This window comes from Carassius gibelio, chromosome B5, assembly GCF_023724105.1.
Source record: "Carassius gibelio isolate Cgi1373 ecotype wild population from Czech Republic chromosome B5, carGib1.2-hapl.c, whole genome shotgun sequence".
NCBI classification, from domain to species: domain Eukaryota; kingdom Metazoa; phylum Chordata; class Actinopteri; order Cypriniformes; family Cyprinidae; genus Carassius; species Carassius gibelio.
The window spans coordinates 15,113,417-15,130,292 of record NC_068400.1 but is presented as its reverse complement, the minus strand read 5'-3'; the positions used below and the strand labels follow the sequence as shown (position 1 = coordinate 15,130,292).

Below are 16,876 nucleotides of genomic sequence, written 5' to 3'. Positions count from 1 at the left end.
AAATGTCTATTTCAAATCAATGCTGTTCGTTTGAATTTTACATTGATCAGAAAGTTCTTTAAAAAATGTATCTCGGTTTCCACAAAATATTAAGCAGGACAACATTCTTTTTAACATTCATAGCCTAATAACAAGAATTATTACAATAGTAATGTTTTTATTGTATTTTTGAAAAACAGCCTTGGTGGGCTTAAGAGCCTATCTTCTTTTCTTATTATTATTTTTAATTAATATAATAGATTACTGTTTAAGCACCACAAGGACGGAAGAAGAATCAGTCTTGTATGCTCACCAAGGTTTTTCACAAATTAAAATACAAACTAATAACTATTCACTTGTGCGTGAATGTGCTTGTTGTGTGTGTTAGTTTATTATACGACAGATTTCCATTTTAATGACACCTTCTAATGAGCAATCACACATTGATTAAATGAAAAAAAATAAATGTTCAAAATCATTTGAGTAGATTTAGTCTGTACATTGGAACTAACTGTTAAACACTTATTAAAATGTATGCATAAATATAGGTCAGAAAGAGATGAAAACAGATTGTTTTTGCTAGTGTAATATATATATTTAATTAGTTAATTAATGAAAATCAATACAATATCATGTATAAATTACATTAATATTACAAAATCAATAGTGACAAATCAGACGAAATACAATGTGGTCACTTCCAGAACAGATGTATGTTGCTGGAATCAAATACAGGCACCGTTACCGTAAACACAAGGACCTGAGGTATAAAATCTTACTATGAAAAATTGACATCAATTAGTAAAAAAAAAAAAAAAAAAAAGGATTAAAAAAAACCCGCCACCCAACCAATGACATGTCGACATCATACTCTGTATCAAGTTAAATATTCTTTGTAAACAAATTATTTCTAAAGGTTCACATATTTGTGTGCGTGAAAAACATAAAAGTAGGTAATAATTGAACCTCTAATCACATCCTGAGAGAAAACTGCAGACTTATTATCAGATGAATTCACGATCAAAAGGAACTAAACAGATAACACGGGTTAAGGCAATCATAAAGAGGTTACATAAGGGTAAGCTCAAATAATACATACCAAGACAGTTTCAGTCTAGTCATCTGCAACATAGTTGTTACACTTGATAGACTACACATCACTGATAAACTCAACACTTCATTTATGATCAATCATCTTTATATTATAGAAACAAATGTAAAGAATCACACTGACATCGATATCAGGATCTAGATTTATCAGTCATTGCACACTATTTTAATGCAGTGTTTATTCAGTTCAATTAAAGTACATACTCTCCTTTCGAGAGCAGCATTATTATAATATTTTCTTTTTATAAGCACAGAAGAGATACTGTATAAGATATCATGAGTTTGTTATGCTTCAGAGCAAGAGTTTCATAATCTCAATTTATTGCCATAATTTCTAACGTTCTGATTGGTTGACTTGACTTGGTAGGAGAACGTCCACTGTGAAGCTGACTGTTTTGGACTGGAAGATGCTGTACGTGTTGTCAAATCGCAGAACGTCTGAATAAAACAAAATTGAGTAAATCCAGATGCACGTTTAATGCTGAAGTGGTGATGAGAAATAAAGCCTGTTGAGTCTGTACTTACACACTCCTGGTTCTGGGCAGGTGAGGGATCCGTCCTCTGGTACCAGGTGGGCGTTGTAACGCTCATTTGGCACAATTTCCTCCATTTCACTGGCCTTCATCCACTCTCCCATCTTCTTCTTCCTATAGACACCGAAACCTACATCAGCACCATCACAGGTGAACTGCCATCTGAAGAAGAGAGTAGAAAGTCACACATAAACGGAGTTCTTGCAATGTGAAGCTAATAGAGCTATATCAGATGTCTATACTCATATAATGAGTTTGCTGAATAAACCTCAATAATTAATCATTTATAACATTGTATTATTATCTGAAAGGTTAATATTTAATGAAAGGGATCTTGAATCACCATTGTACTGCTCTATGAGGTCCACTTATAATGAATTTTACATTAAAAAAAACTATTTAGAATAGGCTCTTTTTCCATCAGAGAACATCAGATTGTGGACTCAGAAATAAATGCACACTGATATGATTGCCTAATAGTTGTGTAAAACTGACAGCGTACATTCCTCATAGATGGACACAGCTGGGATTTAGGTCAAAAACGAATAAACAACTCTCTCATAAACATTGCATGCATGAATCAGTGGGCGGGGCTTAACAGGCAGTGTTGTAGAAGCAGGTGTTGATCTTCTGGGGAGGCGGTGCTTATCCGCACTATTACATCATAGAGTAGAACATTTTGGCAGACTGCCTTCAATATAAGCAGTTTTTAAACTAATGACAAAGTTTTCAGTTCTGAAACTTGAGACGTTAAGATCAATGGAATTTTGGTTTCTCAGTTTATGTCCCCTTTAATGGTCATGTTCAATCCTGAAAGTTGCTTTTTAATGTTTTGTCAATGTAAATCAGATAAAATCATTTCTAAACCCAGGCCTTTCCAAACCAATGTTAGCAAACCCAAATGCACGTCCCATACAGAGAGTTTTATGCATCGTTTTAAAAAAAAACCTTTTTACAGCACATTTGATGTCATGATCACTGACTGCTTCATAGCAAACCCCCATGTCTATTACCAGTTTCAGAAAGTGTTTTTGTGTTGTATTAGAAAATATTAGAAAAAACCTGTTTTGTGTTTCCTCTGATTGCTAACCTTAGGGCACAGTTTGGTGCAAGTAGCTCATATTCCACCTGATGAGATGAGCTGCGGCCAATAGTCACAGACTGATCATAGTCCACTTTAATGGAGTCTCGAACATAGTAGGTCTTGGGAATCTCTGATCCGACAGTAATCTGAAAAGAAAGAAAAAAAACACGCTTAGCTGAGAAGACTTGGTAATAATCAGAATTGAAGAAGAAGGAAAAAAAAGACAAAGGAGGACGAAACTTACAGAAGCATCGTGAGTGCAAAAGAAAAAAAGCCTGACATTTTAAGGTTAGTAAAGCATTTTATGGAAAATAAAAAAACATACAGGAAAGGAAAGGAAAGTGGCTTTTAATTAGGAAGATGAACTGCCTTTACATTTAAGACACTGGAAGATCACAGCCTGCTGATGTGTTCATATTAATTTATTTCCAAAAGCTCAAAATCAAATAACATACAGAAATAGGAGGTTAAATTGTTACTAAATACGATAAGAAAACACACATCTTGACAACATTAACATCAGACACTTTATAAAGAGTTAAGGTCACGTCGTCTGGAGTCACAGACTCAAATATAAAGATAATGTTTGAGAAAGTGTGCGTCACTCAAAATGATGCACTTTCATGCACGTTATTATCTTCATACACAGAAACAAATGTAGAACACTCAAAATCACAGATAATTGTGCATATTAAATGACTCAACATCCCAATTCACATACTATACGTTCTACGGTAGCCAAGATAACTTTGATTTAACATTAAACAAAATCGACAGTAAAAAAGTATGTTATGATTTCCGAAACAGTAAAATAGTTTCTATTTCAATTAAACGCAAAAAAAAAAAAAAATCTTTCAGTTTATTAAAGAATGCTAAAATGCATCAGTTTTCACAAAAAATATTAAGCAGCACAATTGTTTTCAACTGTTATAATAATAAGAAATGTTTCTTGAACATCAAACACTGAAGACTAGAGAAATGGCTGCTAAAAACTCAGCTTTAACATTATAGGAATACATTTAGATGCTAACACTTGCATAGATTCTCTTTAAATACTCAAAAGCACATATTTTTGTAAGGATGTGAATTGGGATTTAGACACAATCTTATTACTCACTCCATAAAACATCTTTGTGTAAAGACATGTCAATATGTCATTTAAACATGCAGTGACTCCATCTGTGCTCATTAGTACAGATTTTTCTTGTGGACTTGCATCCATTCCCCTTTAGTGATTTTCTCATGAAGGAAGTGCTCTGGTTTTCTTTAGACTTAATTACAGTTTTAATAGCTAAGGAAATTGCCATCCATATGTCACACCAGAGGGAAAACGAGCACTCTAACGGTCTTTAAAAGTAAATAAATCAATTCTATCTTCAGCTCTCTAGACTTAAACACAGGAAAAAAGTGAAATAAAATTGTATTTGACTATATCTGTGCTATATCACAGTCCAACAATGACTCCAAGGATTACAGTTTTGCAAATATTTGTAACTAAGTAACTAAATATCCTTCCACTTTGAATGTTCCCAAAGTCTTCTGAGGTCTTTTTAGCACATCCACTCCTGAAGGGGGCAGCAGCTTTACCTGTGTATCTACATACAGACACAAAACGCCTCAGTTCAGAACTAAGAATGTAATTCATGTGTTAAACCCTACGCGTGCACTAGTGATGCGCGGATCATCTCATAACCTGCAGACCCTGCGGGTAACCCACGGGTCAGGGAGGGTAAAGAAATGGGCACTTTATTTGTGGGGCGGGTCATTAATTTTTTTTTTTAAATCCATGTATGTTGCGTGCAATTCCCTATAGCCTATATTAAATATTTGGAATATCTATTTTCATATTTTATTAGGTTCTTTGATAAGTTTACAATACGAAGGTCTACATAGCAACCTAATTTGCGTGATGTCCCAGATGCGCAGGTAGTCTCATAACCCGCGGATCGGGTTGGGGCGGGTAGAAAAATGTTACTTTATTTGCGGGACGGGCTGGGGCAGGCCAAATGATTTCATAAAAGCAGGACCAGCGGGTTGGAACAGACTCTGACCCACGCATCACTAGTATGCACTGGCACAGAATTATTTTGGAAAATAGAAATGTAACCAACTACTGGTCATTGGTCAATTCACATTAAAGTATTTTAAATTATATACATTACAAAAAATAATAATAATTATCGGAATGCTACAGAACTTGGTGATTTGTGTGGCACTTGTCATATGAACACACAAAAATAATAAATATTATTGAAACAGGTACAATTTAAAAAGATACATTATAATGTTTTGACTGATAAGTGGCAAAAGTGTGACCACTAAGTGAGGAATACCAGAGGGTAAAACTATGTATAAAAAAAAAAATATATATATATATATATATATATATATATATATATATATATACTTTATCTCGGTTCGACAGGGTGCTTTTCAAGTTCCAGTGCTGCTGTCCTAATAGGCCCTTTGCTCTTCACATCATAACCAATCATATCCACAATGCTTAGACAGATTGGAGGGGAAGATTAGTCATGTCATGTACTCCAAATCTGCAACCTTGCCAGCTGATCAACTGAGTAATCAGCCTATGCAATAACCAGTGGAGCAATCCAAAGGGCTCTTGTCCAGATTACACCACACGACATCAAGCGTATCATAATGAAGTTTGAAATGTTGTGCAACCGTAAACCGATATAGATAAAAAAATAAAATAAAAATTTCACTCATCTGTTGCTTTGGGACACTAAAAATACATCTATAAGCAGGCTCTCAGAGGCAACAGGTTGACTATGTTCTTATACTATATTTCCTGGTATGGCTAAATTATGTTGGTATAATGGCAAGCTCTTATAGGTTTGAACAAATTAGGCAAATATGCAAAATTGAAGAATTTAAACTAAGCATCACAGAGTGTTTAGCAGGGAGAGACCAGGTTGACTGAAAAACTTAATTTCATTGTTTCATAAACTGAAGTGGAAAGCATGTCAAGACAAACGCTGATGTCAAGATATTATTAAATAATACAAAAGCAATAATAAAGTCTGAATGAAATTCATATTAAAAACATACTTCAAAACAATAAGTGCTGACCAAGGTTCGAATTGTGAAACATCTTTTTCTACGACACAAGATGAACACAAAGCCAACAGCACACAACTTTTTGCTATTACTGTTTTAGCATTACTTCCTAAAAATGATATTTGGAATTATTAAGCTATTTCCCTAATATATTTGTAGCTGATCATGATGTCTCTTACAGCATCATATACAAGAAAGTTAGGGCCGCACCATTAATCAGATTTCTAATGCAGATTACATTTATGGATGCTACAACTACTTAATTGTTCAAAGTTCACTTATTTTATTCTGCGTGCTTAAGAACATTTTAGTTTTAGTATAACATTATAATACCATTCATATTGTTACTTTTTTATAATTTAAAGAAGACACCAATCTGATTTATAGTTGACATTTGAAGCTTAATACTTATAGAAAAGCACTAAAAGCTTTTCAGTTACTGTGTTTTCAGCTTGTTTATTTTCGTATAAAAATATGGCATGCCGTTGAATCAAACAATGGTATAAACATCATTCAATGTAAATCGTGATAATCTTAATTAATAATCGCAATTAGAGTTTTAAGGGAATAATCAACAATTCAGTTTTTTGTCATAATCGTGCAGCCCTACAAGCAAGTGAAACTTTCTGATGCCAGTTTTCATGAAACTGTGATCTTGTTCCTCATATTTACATTTCAGTGGTTTAACAGCAAGACTGTATGCCCAAATGAAGATCCAGAGTTGCGATTACAAGAAAAAACTTTTAATAAGGGGTCATGAACTGCTTTTATTTTGTACCGTTCTTTGAGGGCCACTAATAATGTTATCTCGGATCCAAAATAGTCGGCATAACACCATCTTTCAGTTTCAATCTTTCTGAAAATCCAACATCAAATTGTGCCTTGTTTGTAAACAAATCCATGTTTAGTTTCTGTGCAGACCTGCGTTTGCCTTTCTCATTATTCACACTATGTGTGCAAATCAGTGGGCGGGGCTAAACAGGCAGTGAGGTCGAAGCAGGCATTGATCTTTTTCTGAGGAGGCGGTGCTTATTCACATTATTACATCATAGAGTCGTACATTCAATATAAGTTGTTTTTAGACGAGAAAGGTTTGAGTTCTGAAACTTACAGGATATTTTTATAGTACAATGACCTCTTATTATTTTTCATATGTCAAAAGATCAAGGGTACTTTTGGTTACACCTGAACATGAGCTCGTTAGCAAGTCAACATCAATCAGAAAGATGTGTGCCCTTTGTTTTTTACTCACCCTAGTTCTACATCTGGGGTCACCATCAGGGTCGGTCAGTTTGCCTCCATAGTACGCTGGGAGCTCCTCAGGGTCGATGTATTTCTGTAAAACCTCCTGCCAGTTTGCTAAAATGACAGAAAACTGACAATGACAGTTTGTCTGAATGGCATAAGCATTGTACAATAATCTGACTGGTTTGGTCTGTTCCTCCAAGCATCAATTCTAAAAACTACCCACAGCCTTTCTGTTTCTATTGTTTAAGAATTCGGAGCAAATATTGTGTAAAAAAGTAACAGACAGAACCTCAAACATACTGTATGCACACAATCAATATGTACACCCAGAATATTCCTTTAGCCTATTCCTAATATTCCTAAAGCAACATGAAAAACACATTGCTTGTATGATAAATTTTTTTGTAGAAATTTCCAATTTTATATTTAATAAAACAGAATGGAGGCAATGGTCAAGAAACACACATTTTTTTGTATTCTTCTATTTTCTTTTTTCCATTCTTCTCCGGACCTAGAAATGACTAAAATCAAATTCCATACTGCGTAGCGTCCCTGAAAAGACATAAGTGCAGTAAGATATGCATGTTTGCTTACATCCCAGTACGACGACCTTCCGGCGAGTGTCCTCACTCAAAAAATGTTTCACCAGATTGTACGCCACAGGAAACAGTTTGGGTGCTGCAACAGAAACAGTCTTAAGATTCAGATATTTCAAAACCGGTATATCGCAGTGACCACGAAATATGTTTCGATTATTAAATAACTCCTAAATATGAACATTTTCCAAATTAATAACTTTGGAATGAGTTTAGAAAATCCTACTGACCTTTAATGACAAGTAACCTCTTGAGTCCCTCTGGATAGTTATCTTCAAACATTGTGAGAATCTATGAAAAAACATTAAAGGCATAAATATGAGTCTAATGCAACTGAAAGAACCAAACAAAATACTATTAATATAATAATAAAAAATACACACCTCTCCATAAGTCTCTATAGCAGGCTTATACAAGTGCTTCATTCCCAGACCTTCACAGTCATAGACCATAGTAATGGACTCAATGTTTCTACCCAGCTGGGAGAGAAGAAAGAGAAAACAGACAGACATAAACTATTCAATAAGCATAAAACCATGATATGATTCATTATAACCTTTTTCTTTGGTGAAAGTAAAAGTTCTTAAGTCTAGAATAAACTACATGATTTGTGTCAGTTTGTTTTGTTCAGAACAGTCTCAGCCTCATATGTCATGCCCACGGACCGTTGGGTAAACCAATGTCTGATGCATATGAGACACAAAAGTGGAAACACTTCAGGAGTGTCGAAGTTAAATTGGTTGAACTACAGGATTTCCACGAGACGTGTGTGTCTCGTTCTTTAATGTTCTGCCTGGAAACAAAGATACCGTGATGCCAAACTCCCGAAATCCGTTATGTTTACAACTGTGACGACGAGTGCTTATCAAGATCAACTAAACGCTGGATTTTCAAAAGTATGTGAAATAATTAAAGCTCGTGGTATAGAATCTTTAAAATATGTCCGAGAGTTTTACACCCCGTTCTGTTATTGTGGCGACATTTCCACGCCTCAAAACGTGATGATGAACAAAACGAACTTTGATTGGTTGTTTTGACATGTCAGTCAAATGGCCTGATGGGCGGGCCTTGGCCAATGAAAGCTGCCATGAATTCCAGACCTTCAGTCTGAAGGATGTTTAGGGTTTCTCACTGGATGTAGTACACTACATAGTACACTCTGAGAATTTTGGATAGCGTTTCAATAATTTAACTACATATTTGCATATTTACAGCTGGTTATTTTGATGTTGGTTAATGCTCACATGGCATGCAAATAAAGATCAAATATTTCATCTTTTGTTTTATTTTGACTGTGTTCATTTCAATATTCTTTATATACAGTACAGGGCTGCATGACAAGTTATAATGCAAACATTTTGTCATATTTTGCAATTGTACAAAGCCCCTAAAGGGACATAGTGATGGTTAAAAAAAATTTAATAGGAGGAAAAAATAGATTTGAATGCTTTTACAATCACTTGCCAAGTTTTCTCCCAAATGTATTCCTCACATCTTTTCCCAGCTGCACACTTACCCGTTCACTCTGTAGGTCGCACTCTTTCTGCAGCATCTCACAGTCTCTGACTTTAGACTTGATTAAGTCCTGCTTGGACGCCGAATGCATCATACCCTTAGGGTCCAAAGGTCCGACGACATCATACCAGACCGGGCACCCTTCACGGTCATGGCCACACATCCCTCCAGACAGATACTTCTCTATCACCTGAACACAAAAATAAGCATCAAGAGTAAATCACAAAACTAATCTCTTAAATGGGGAGAGTTTGTATATACTCAACATAAACATTAAAAAAAAAATCCTACTCTGTGTACATAATATACTTACTGGAATCTATTTACCTACAAAAATGGTTCATTAAGAAATAACCAATTATATAATGAGAGTGGGCAGGTTAGTCATTTCATCATAATAGAGATCTTATGCACAGAAGTCTTGGGAGAGTTTACCCAAAAATGACACTGGCATGTTGTTCCAAACCTGTATGAGATTCAATATTGGAAACCAAACCTAACCATTGACTTCTGATAGGGGTGTAATGGTACGCAAAAATCATGGTTCGGTACATACCCCGGTTTTAAAGTCACGGTTCGGTTCATTTTCGGTACAGTAAGGGAAAGAAATGCATACATTAAACTGCAGGTTGTTTATTAATATAATTTTTTTTTTGTTTACACTTTTTTAAAAATATTTTTAATAAAATATATATAAAATAAAAAAGAATAAGAAATAAAATACTGCTGCAAAATTCTCCACTAAATAAAATACTCTCAGTCTCAAACCAATACCATATAATAAAATATAATGAAAAATTACAGTCGTTTTTTTTCCCCTAGTTGTAGTGATGTTCACACTTGCGTGATGCCTTTTGAAAACATTAGGCCGGTGACACACTTGCATATTGCACCTGTCAACAGTATTGACGGCAAAATAGAATATGTTTAACAGGGGCAATATTTGAAAATTGATCATTATTCATTTATTTTTTAAATGACATTTATATCTGCATATATGTCAACCTATAGACTTTCAAACATCAAAGTGTCATGAATTAATATGTATTTGTGTACAAAATGACATATATGACAATGAACTCATGTTCCGAAAATACAAAATATTGCATTCGGTCATTCAGTACACACGTGCACTGTACCGAAAGCCCTGTACCGAAACGGTACGGTACAAATACACATACCGTTACACCCCTAACTTCTAGTGTTTGTTTTTTTTAATGCTATGGAAGTCAATGGCCACCATCAAATCCTTTAAAATATCTTCTTTTGTGTTCAACAGAAGAAAGAAACTCATACAGGTTTGAAACTACATGAGGGTGAGTAAATGATGAAAATTGCTTTTTTTGAGTGAACTATCCCTTTAAAGGTACATTGGAAAAAACCACCGGTTCTATTCTTGAGGTCAAAAACAAAACATGCCTGTTTTATAGATTAATCTACTAAAACGTCAATTCAAGTTGCATCTTTTAATCAATTGCAAACTCTTATATTGAAAAGAATAAAAATATCTAACATTTACATTTTTGATAATAATAATAATAATGATACCAGTTTTTCTAGCAGCAAATCAGCATATTAGAATGATTTCGGAAGGATCATGTGACACTGAAAAGCACTGAAAAGCTGTACCATTACAGAAAAAACTATATTATAACTTTATTGACAGCATTCTATTGACATTGTTTTTAAATAATACATTGTAACTGATCCAAAATTTTAACAACAAATATATATATATATATATATATATATATATATATATATATATATATATATATATATATATATATATATATGTGTGTGTGTGTGTGTGTGTGTGTGTGTGTGTGTGTGCATATATATATATATATATATATATATATATATATATATATATATATATATATATATATATATATATATATATATATGTATATATATATATATATATATATATATATATATATATATATATATATATATATATATATATATATATATATATATATATATATATGTATATATATATATATATATATATATATAGACACACACAAATGTATATGTATGTGTGTGTGTGTGTGTATATATATTTGTTCTTTCATACCAAAACAAATGCATCATACCTCTGGCAGCTGCCACTCTGTAAGGATGGTGTCAACTTTCATGTGTTTCCGAAATTCCATGTGCTGCACATGAAAAACAACACATGATTAAAAACATTCCTGTGTTTTTGCCCTAAAGGTGTTTTTACATGATCCAGTTGAGCAAACGTTCAGCGTTATCAACATAATTTGCATTATGTGTATTTACGGTATGTGTTAGTTAGATACTGCTGTGCTTTGACCCGAGGTTCAGTGGATACTGGTAACAGAGTTCAGAGATACAACAAGATGGTGAGCAAAAGGTCTGTAATAAAAACCCATGGACTACAGAAGCATCACTTACACAATGGGAAAGCAAACAGCTCTTTGCACACCCAATAGCACAGAATGATCACGCTGTAATCGCAATGTAAACTTCAGCTTTGCATCACAGTAATACATTATTTTTTTAATTACAGTTAGTTCAATTGTAATTTTATTTCACAATATTGCTCTTTTTACTGTATTTTGATCAAATAAATGCAGCCTTGGTGAACATACGAGACTTCTATATAAAACACTGATTTGAGCTTTATCAACACACAGCTATAAACTGATCATAAGAGTTTCACCAGGTGTAACGGGGGCCTAATATTAGTGAGATCATATTACATACAGTTATTCAACATCTCATTTAAAGCCTTTAGGTAATGTACACCAATGCTGACATGAAGCCTGACTTTGTGAAGGTCAGTCAAACATAAATTCATCACAATTAATGAATCCAGAGATTTACAGAAAAGATCTTATTTATATATATATATTCATTATTTTTCCACCTTGGTGAACATAACCTTCTTTAAAAACAGAATCTTACTGATCCCAAACTTTGTGAATATTGTGTGAATATTGAAAAACTCAATCAAATAGTAAGTTTGCGTGATACCTTGCGCAGCATGGCCTCGGCTTTCTGAAGATTGAAGTTTCTGGCTGTAAAACAAGAAAAAAGATTAGTATAAAAATGGAGAGAACAAAAACTAAATGTAACAGTTTTTCATCTATTATAATTAATTTATTACAGGAAGATTTAAGTGTCTTGCAGGGTTCGAACCTACAAACCATTAGTTTCCAGCCTTATCTTTAACCACAAGACTAGTACACAGACAAAATCCCTTAATAAACTGGCACACTCACAGTATAAAGAGCAAACATGCTGTGCAAATGACTTTCCTCAATATCCTTAGCCTGCAAGACAAGCTTTCATGCATCTTTCTGAACTCAGTCAAGATAACCTGCACATGGACACCTCGAGTCACTGAAAGTCACTACTTGGTAACAGATTAACTGTTCAGTTGAAAAGAAGGAAAGTTTGCAGACCCTGGAGTAGACTAGTAAGGTCATAGTGTGCTGACCTTCAACATATTCCCATGTAGATAGGCATATTTTGGAGGGAAAAGCCTATCCTCAAACAAGTTTTACTTTCATTACAACTTCAACCCAACCCAATTTCAGTTCCACAGTCTTGAAAAGTCAGTAGATGAGTTTTATTGTCATCTAATCACACTTGTCTGTACCTGACAGGCCTAGAGATACAACTGACCCAGAATTAGTCAGACATAGAGTCATACGTAAGTATATAATACTCATAAAGGAGATTATGTGACACAGCCGACATAAGCGTTCAGTGGTTCGTGGAACAGATGTGTCAACCGCTTTATAATGAAGACTTTTAACAGCGGATACAGTGCCTTCTCTTCTTAAATACAACATTAATCAAACTAATCAGATTTAGTTAGTACTTTAGTTATTTATCACCAGCAACAAAGACAAACTTAAAAAACTAATTCCATGTAAAAAAAAAAAAAAGTATATTTTTTGTATTCATAGTATGTTTATATCTGAAGAAAATGTGAATTTGTCTTTGCAGAAATCACCACTATTATGTTATCACAATGATTTCGGTTGTTGCCTGGACGTGTTGGTGTTTTTTCTAGAATGTTTCTAATGCGGTTGCCAGTGTGTTCTGGATGGTTGCTAGGTGTTTGCTTACTGGCTCATCCCCAAGTTTCTTGATATCTCTGAGTTTCTGGTCACTAGATAGGGCTTCAGTGAGTCTGTGAGCTTTTTTACACCTATTTTATTGTCCACAATTAAGCCAATGTGTCTAATCGCTTGGAAAAAGTAACAGATAATGCTTGTGTTTGTTGCACAAATAGCGCAGGACGGGTTACGCACATCGAGGTTAATGTTTTGCATAACTTCCTATTAGTATATGCAAAAATAAAAGTGATATTTGACTTATTTAGCAGGTTACATACACTACCACTCAAAAGCCAGTTCATTCATTCATTTAAAAGAAGTAGGCAGCATTACAGATGGTTTTTAAAAGAAGTCACAAAGGCTGTTTATTTGATCAAAAATACAGTACTATAAACTGTAATATTGTGAAATATCATTACAACTTACAAGTTTTCAACTGTAATTGTGATGCGCAGCTGAATTTTCAGCATCATTACACCAGGTTTCGGTGTCACATGATCCTTCAGAAATCATTCTAATGTGCTGTTCAAGAAACATGTCTTATTATTGCTGCTTAATATTTTTGTGGAAACGGGCCTACAGTTCTTTTTTCAGCATTCTTGCATGAAATAGAAATTTGTTTTAGCCATAAAATAAGCCTCAATTTAAGCATCCTTGCTTAACAAAAAGTGTTAATTTCCTACAAAAAAGATAAATAAATAAAACTTACTGATCCTAAACCTTTGAACAGTATGTATACATGAATGTAAATGCATGAACTAGAGTAACATTACCCGTGCATTCAGGGAACTCATATCACATCACTGCAGACCTCAATGACGTGTGTCACAATCGGGTGTTTATCTTATCAACACTTTTGTGAGGTGCTACAGCCTTTATTAACAAAATGTGCATGTGTCAACAGTCTCGATGCAGCACATAAAATTATAATACTGGCCTTGCAGAAGTACATGTGACCCAGATCACTTAGAGAAAAACATTCAGAGTTACGATTAATGACATTCTGGAGCTTCCATCATGCATGCTAGATGGCTTCACGGTTTACATGAATAAACTAATTAATTAAACAATTCCATCAGTAGTCCTGCATAGAATCGGTGCTTCTAGTCTCTGTCTGGTGCCTAGAAGACTGGCTGCATTCAGAAACACAAAACAGCCTTTGTTAGCCTCTGTAAAGTGGCCAACAAGGTATCCAAACGCCAGTCTAGAGGGCCAGCTAAAAGTTTAGAGACCACACTGTAAAAAATTACTGTGACTTTAACGGTAAAACACTTTAAAAATGCTACAGTAAAAACCTGTTAAATTCCCCTACTATGTACAGTGAAAAACTGTATTTGACTTCACATGTAATTTTATAGTACACTGTAAAAAACTGTGAAAATGCTACAGTACAAACCCGTTAAATGGTTAACGGTAATTTCCTGTAAAATTCCAGAATTCTCTGCATTGCATTTCAAATTTTGTTTGAATTTGATGTTTTTTCTTTGAAATAACTATGTTTTTTCTTATTTTTTCCTTATCCGTTATGTTTAATGTTACGTGGGGAAGTCGTGGCCTAATGGTTAGAGAGTCAGACTCCCAATCGAAAGGATGTGAGTTTGAGTCTCGGGCCGGCAAGAATTGTGGGTGGGGGGAGTGCACGCACAGTTCTCTCTCCACCTTCAATATCACGACTTAGGTGCCCTTGAGCAACCCCCAACTGCTCCCCGGGCGCCGCAGCATAAATGGCTGCCCACTGCTCTGGGTGTGTGTTCACAGTGTGTGTGTGTTCCACTGATCTATAATATAGTTATATATATAGATCAGTGGTGTGTTCACTGCTCTGTGTGTGTGCACTTTGGATGGGTTAAATGCAGAGCACAAATTCTGAGTATGGGTCACCATACTTGGCTGAATGTCACTATCACTATTTTTCACTATTAGGGATGTATGTTAAATATAATGTTGTTAAATAAATGTTTATTGCATATTTCAGTTTAATGAGTCTCACCATGATGGTGTTTAGCGCTTGTGTGAATGACACTGTGCACCTTCTATGTATCTTATTATTTCAAAGCTGCTTGTGATGGGCTGTGTTTGATCATGTGACTTTCTCATCACTACCTGCTTTGGGTGGTTACCAGTGTATTACAAAGGTACAAAACAGATTTCAGTACTTCAATAAGTTGGTATATTAATATTATATCAGTTAAATTACGGTATTAAACTGTACATTTATGGTAAAACCGTTAAACTTAAATGGTGTTACCATATTTTTTTATGGTATAATTCTGGCAACCACAGCTGCCAGTTTTTTACCATATATTTTTTTACAGTGGATATACATTTAGCAAACAACTTACAACAGAGGAACAAAAGATAAACTTAGAGGAACTTAAATATTAAACTTATCTAAAATCTGAACCCTAAACCTTTTTACTTTTTGCAGTGTGCGCTTTCTATTTCTAAATAAAATAGCTATAAAGATTCAAATAACTTACAATTTAGAACACTTCTAACCATAACAATGCATGAAGGCCTATTCTATCGTGTATTGTGAGTTCCAGGACTCTCAGAAATCGCCCTCGCCGTTCCTGACTACAGAGATACACGCAGCATTGATCCGATTAGACTGATTCATAATGAGTCAGGACAGGACATGTCCTCTCTTTCTAGAATCTATGTCATTATATATTATATATGCCAAATTGTTCTGTAAGATTCGACTCTATATATAGTATAATTCTATATGGTTCTGTTTAATGAATTGTATTTAGCTGTTCTATGAATTTTATGATTCTTTTCTTTAGGCGGTATCGGTTTAGAAGATTTGATTTAATAGTTGTTATTATAGATTAATAGAGTCATTCCACAATCTATAGTTCATGCACATTCTTTTACATTAATTAAGTTTATCATTGCCTGTCATAATATTGATATCTATGCAACAGAGACTTAAGACTGTTCTCAAACTAATTTTTTTTTTATTAATGTATATATTAGTAAAGAAAAGAAAATGTATATTTAACCTACTAATTGTTCATTTTGCGTTATGAATGTGAGTGAAGTAGCTCACCTCTCAGCCATCGGAGCAGGAAGTGGTCACTCTGGGATGGACACTGGGGTAGAATATCCTTAACTTTCTCTCGAAACTTAAAAAAAAAAAAAAAAAAACAGATGAATAATTATACAGCGTCAAGTTGCGCACATCCGTGAGGAACATCTACTCACGTGCTGGCAACACTGCAAAACTGAGCAGTTACGCAATTTACACAACTCAGCAAAAGAGCGATTAACTAACACTTTTGTACTCTTAGGAGTAGTTTATGGTTTCTGCATTCAAAACGAGTGTGATTCGTCTGTTTTCATCTGCGGTGGGTGAGTGTGTGGCCTCTCTGACAGGGAGAATGTTTCAGACCAAAAACCCGCAGCAATTCAATCCACGACATACTCTACATGAAAGAAATAAAAGAATAATAATTCACCTGGGCCAAAGCTTCGGCTTGTTTCGCGCTCAGATCTCCAACTCTTCCGCTCATGTCGCCTCGAGTACACCAGGAATAACTGTCTAAGAATTAACTGGACTCAGAGAGAGACTGAGAGAGACTGCGAACTCAAAGTGATGTTTCATGTCCCTCCCATTAGATGCGC

The 16,876-nt window shown here is 34.5% G+C and overlaps 1 protein-coding gene across 1 annotated transcript; it reads right to left on the bottom strand.

Moving 5' to 3' along the window:
* Positions 1-549: 549 nt before the first annotated feature.
* Positions 550-16,876, bottom strand: LOC127958526 (SEC14-like protein 2). The gene is made up of 12 exons (XM_052557415.1): positions 16,711-16,876; positions 16,302-16,377; positions 12,153-12,196; positions 11,249-11,311; positions 9,145-9,333; positions 8,012-8,107; positions 7,859-7,919; positions 7,627-7,710; positions 7,037-7,143; positions 2,713-2,852; positions 1,615-1,784; positions 550-1,527 (listed from the first exon to the last, which is right to left on the bottom strand). The coding sequence occupies exons 1-12, from the start codon at positions 16,762-16,764 to the stop codon at positions 1,424-1,426; spliced, it is 1,188 nt and encodes a 395-aa protein (XP_052413375.1). The 5' UTR covers positions 16,765-16,876; the 3' UTR covers positions 550-1,423.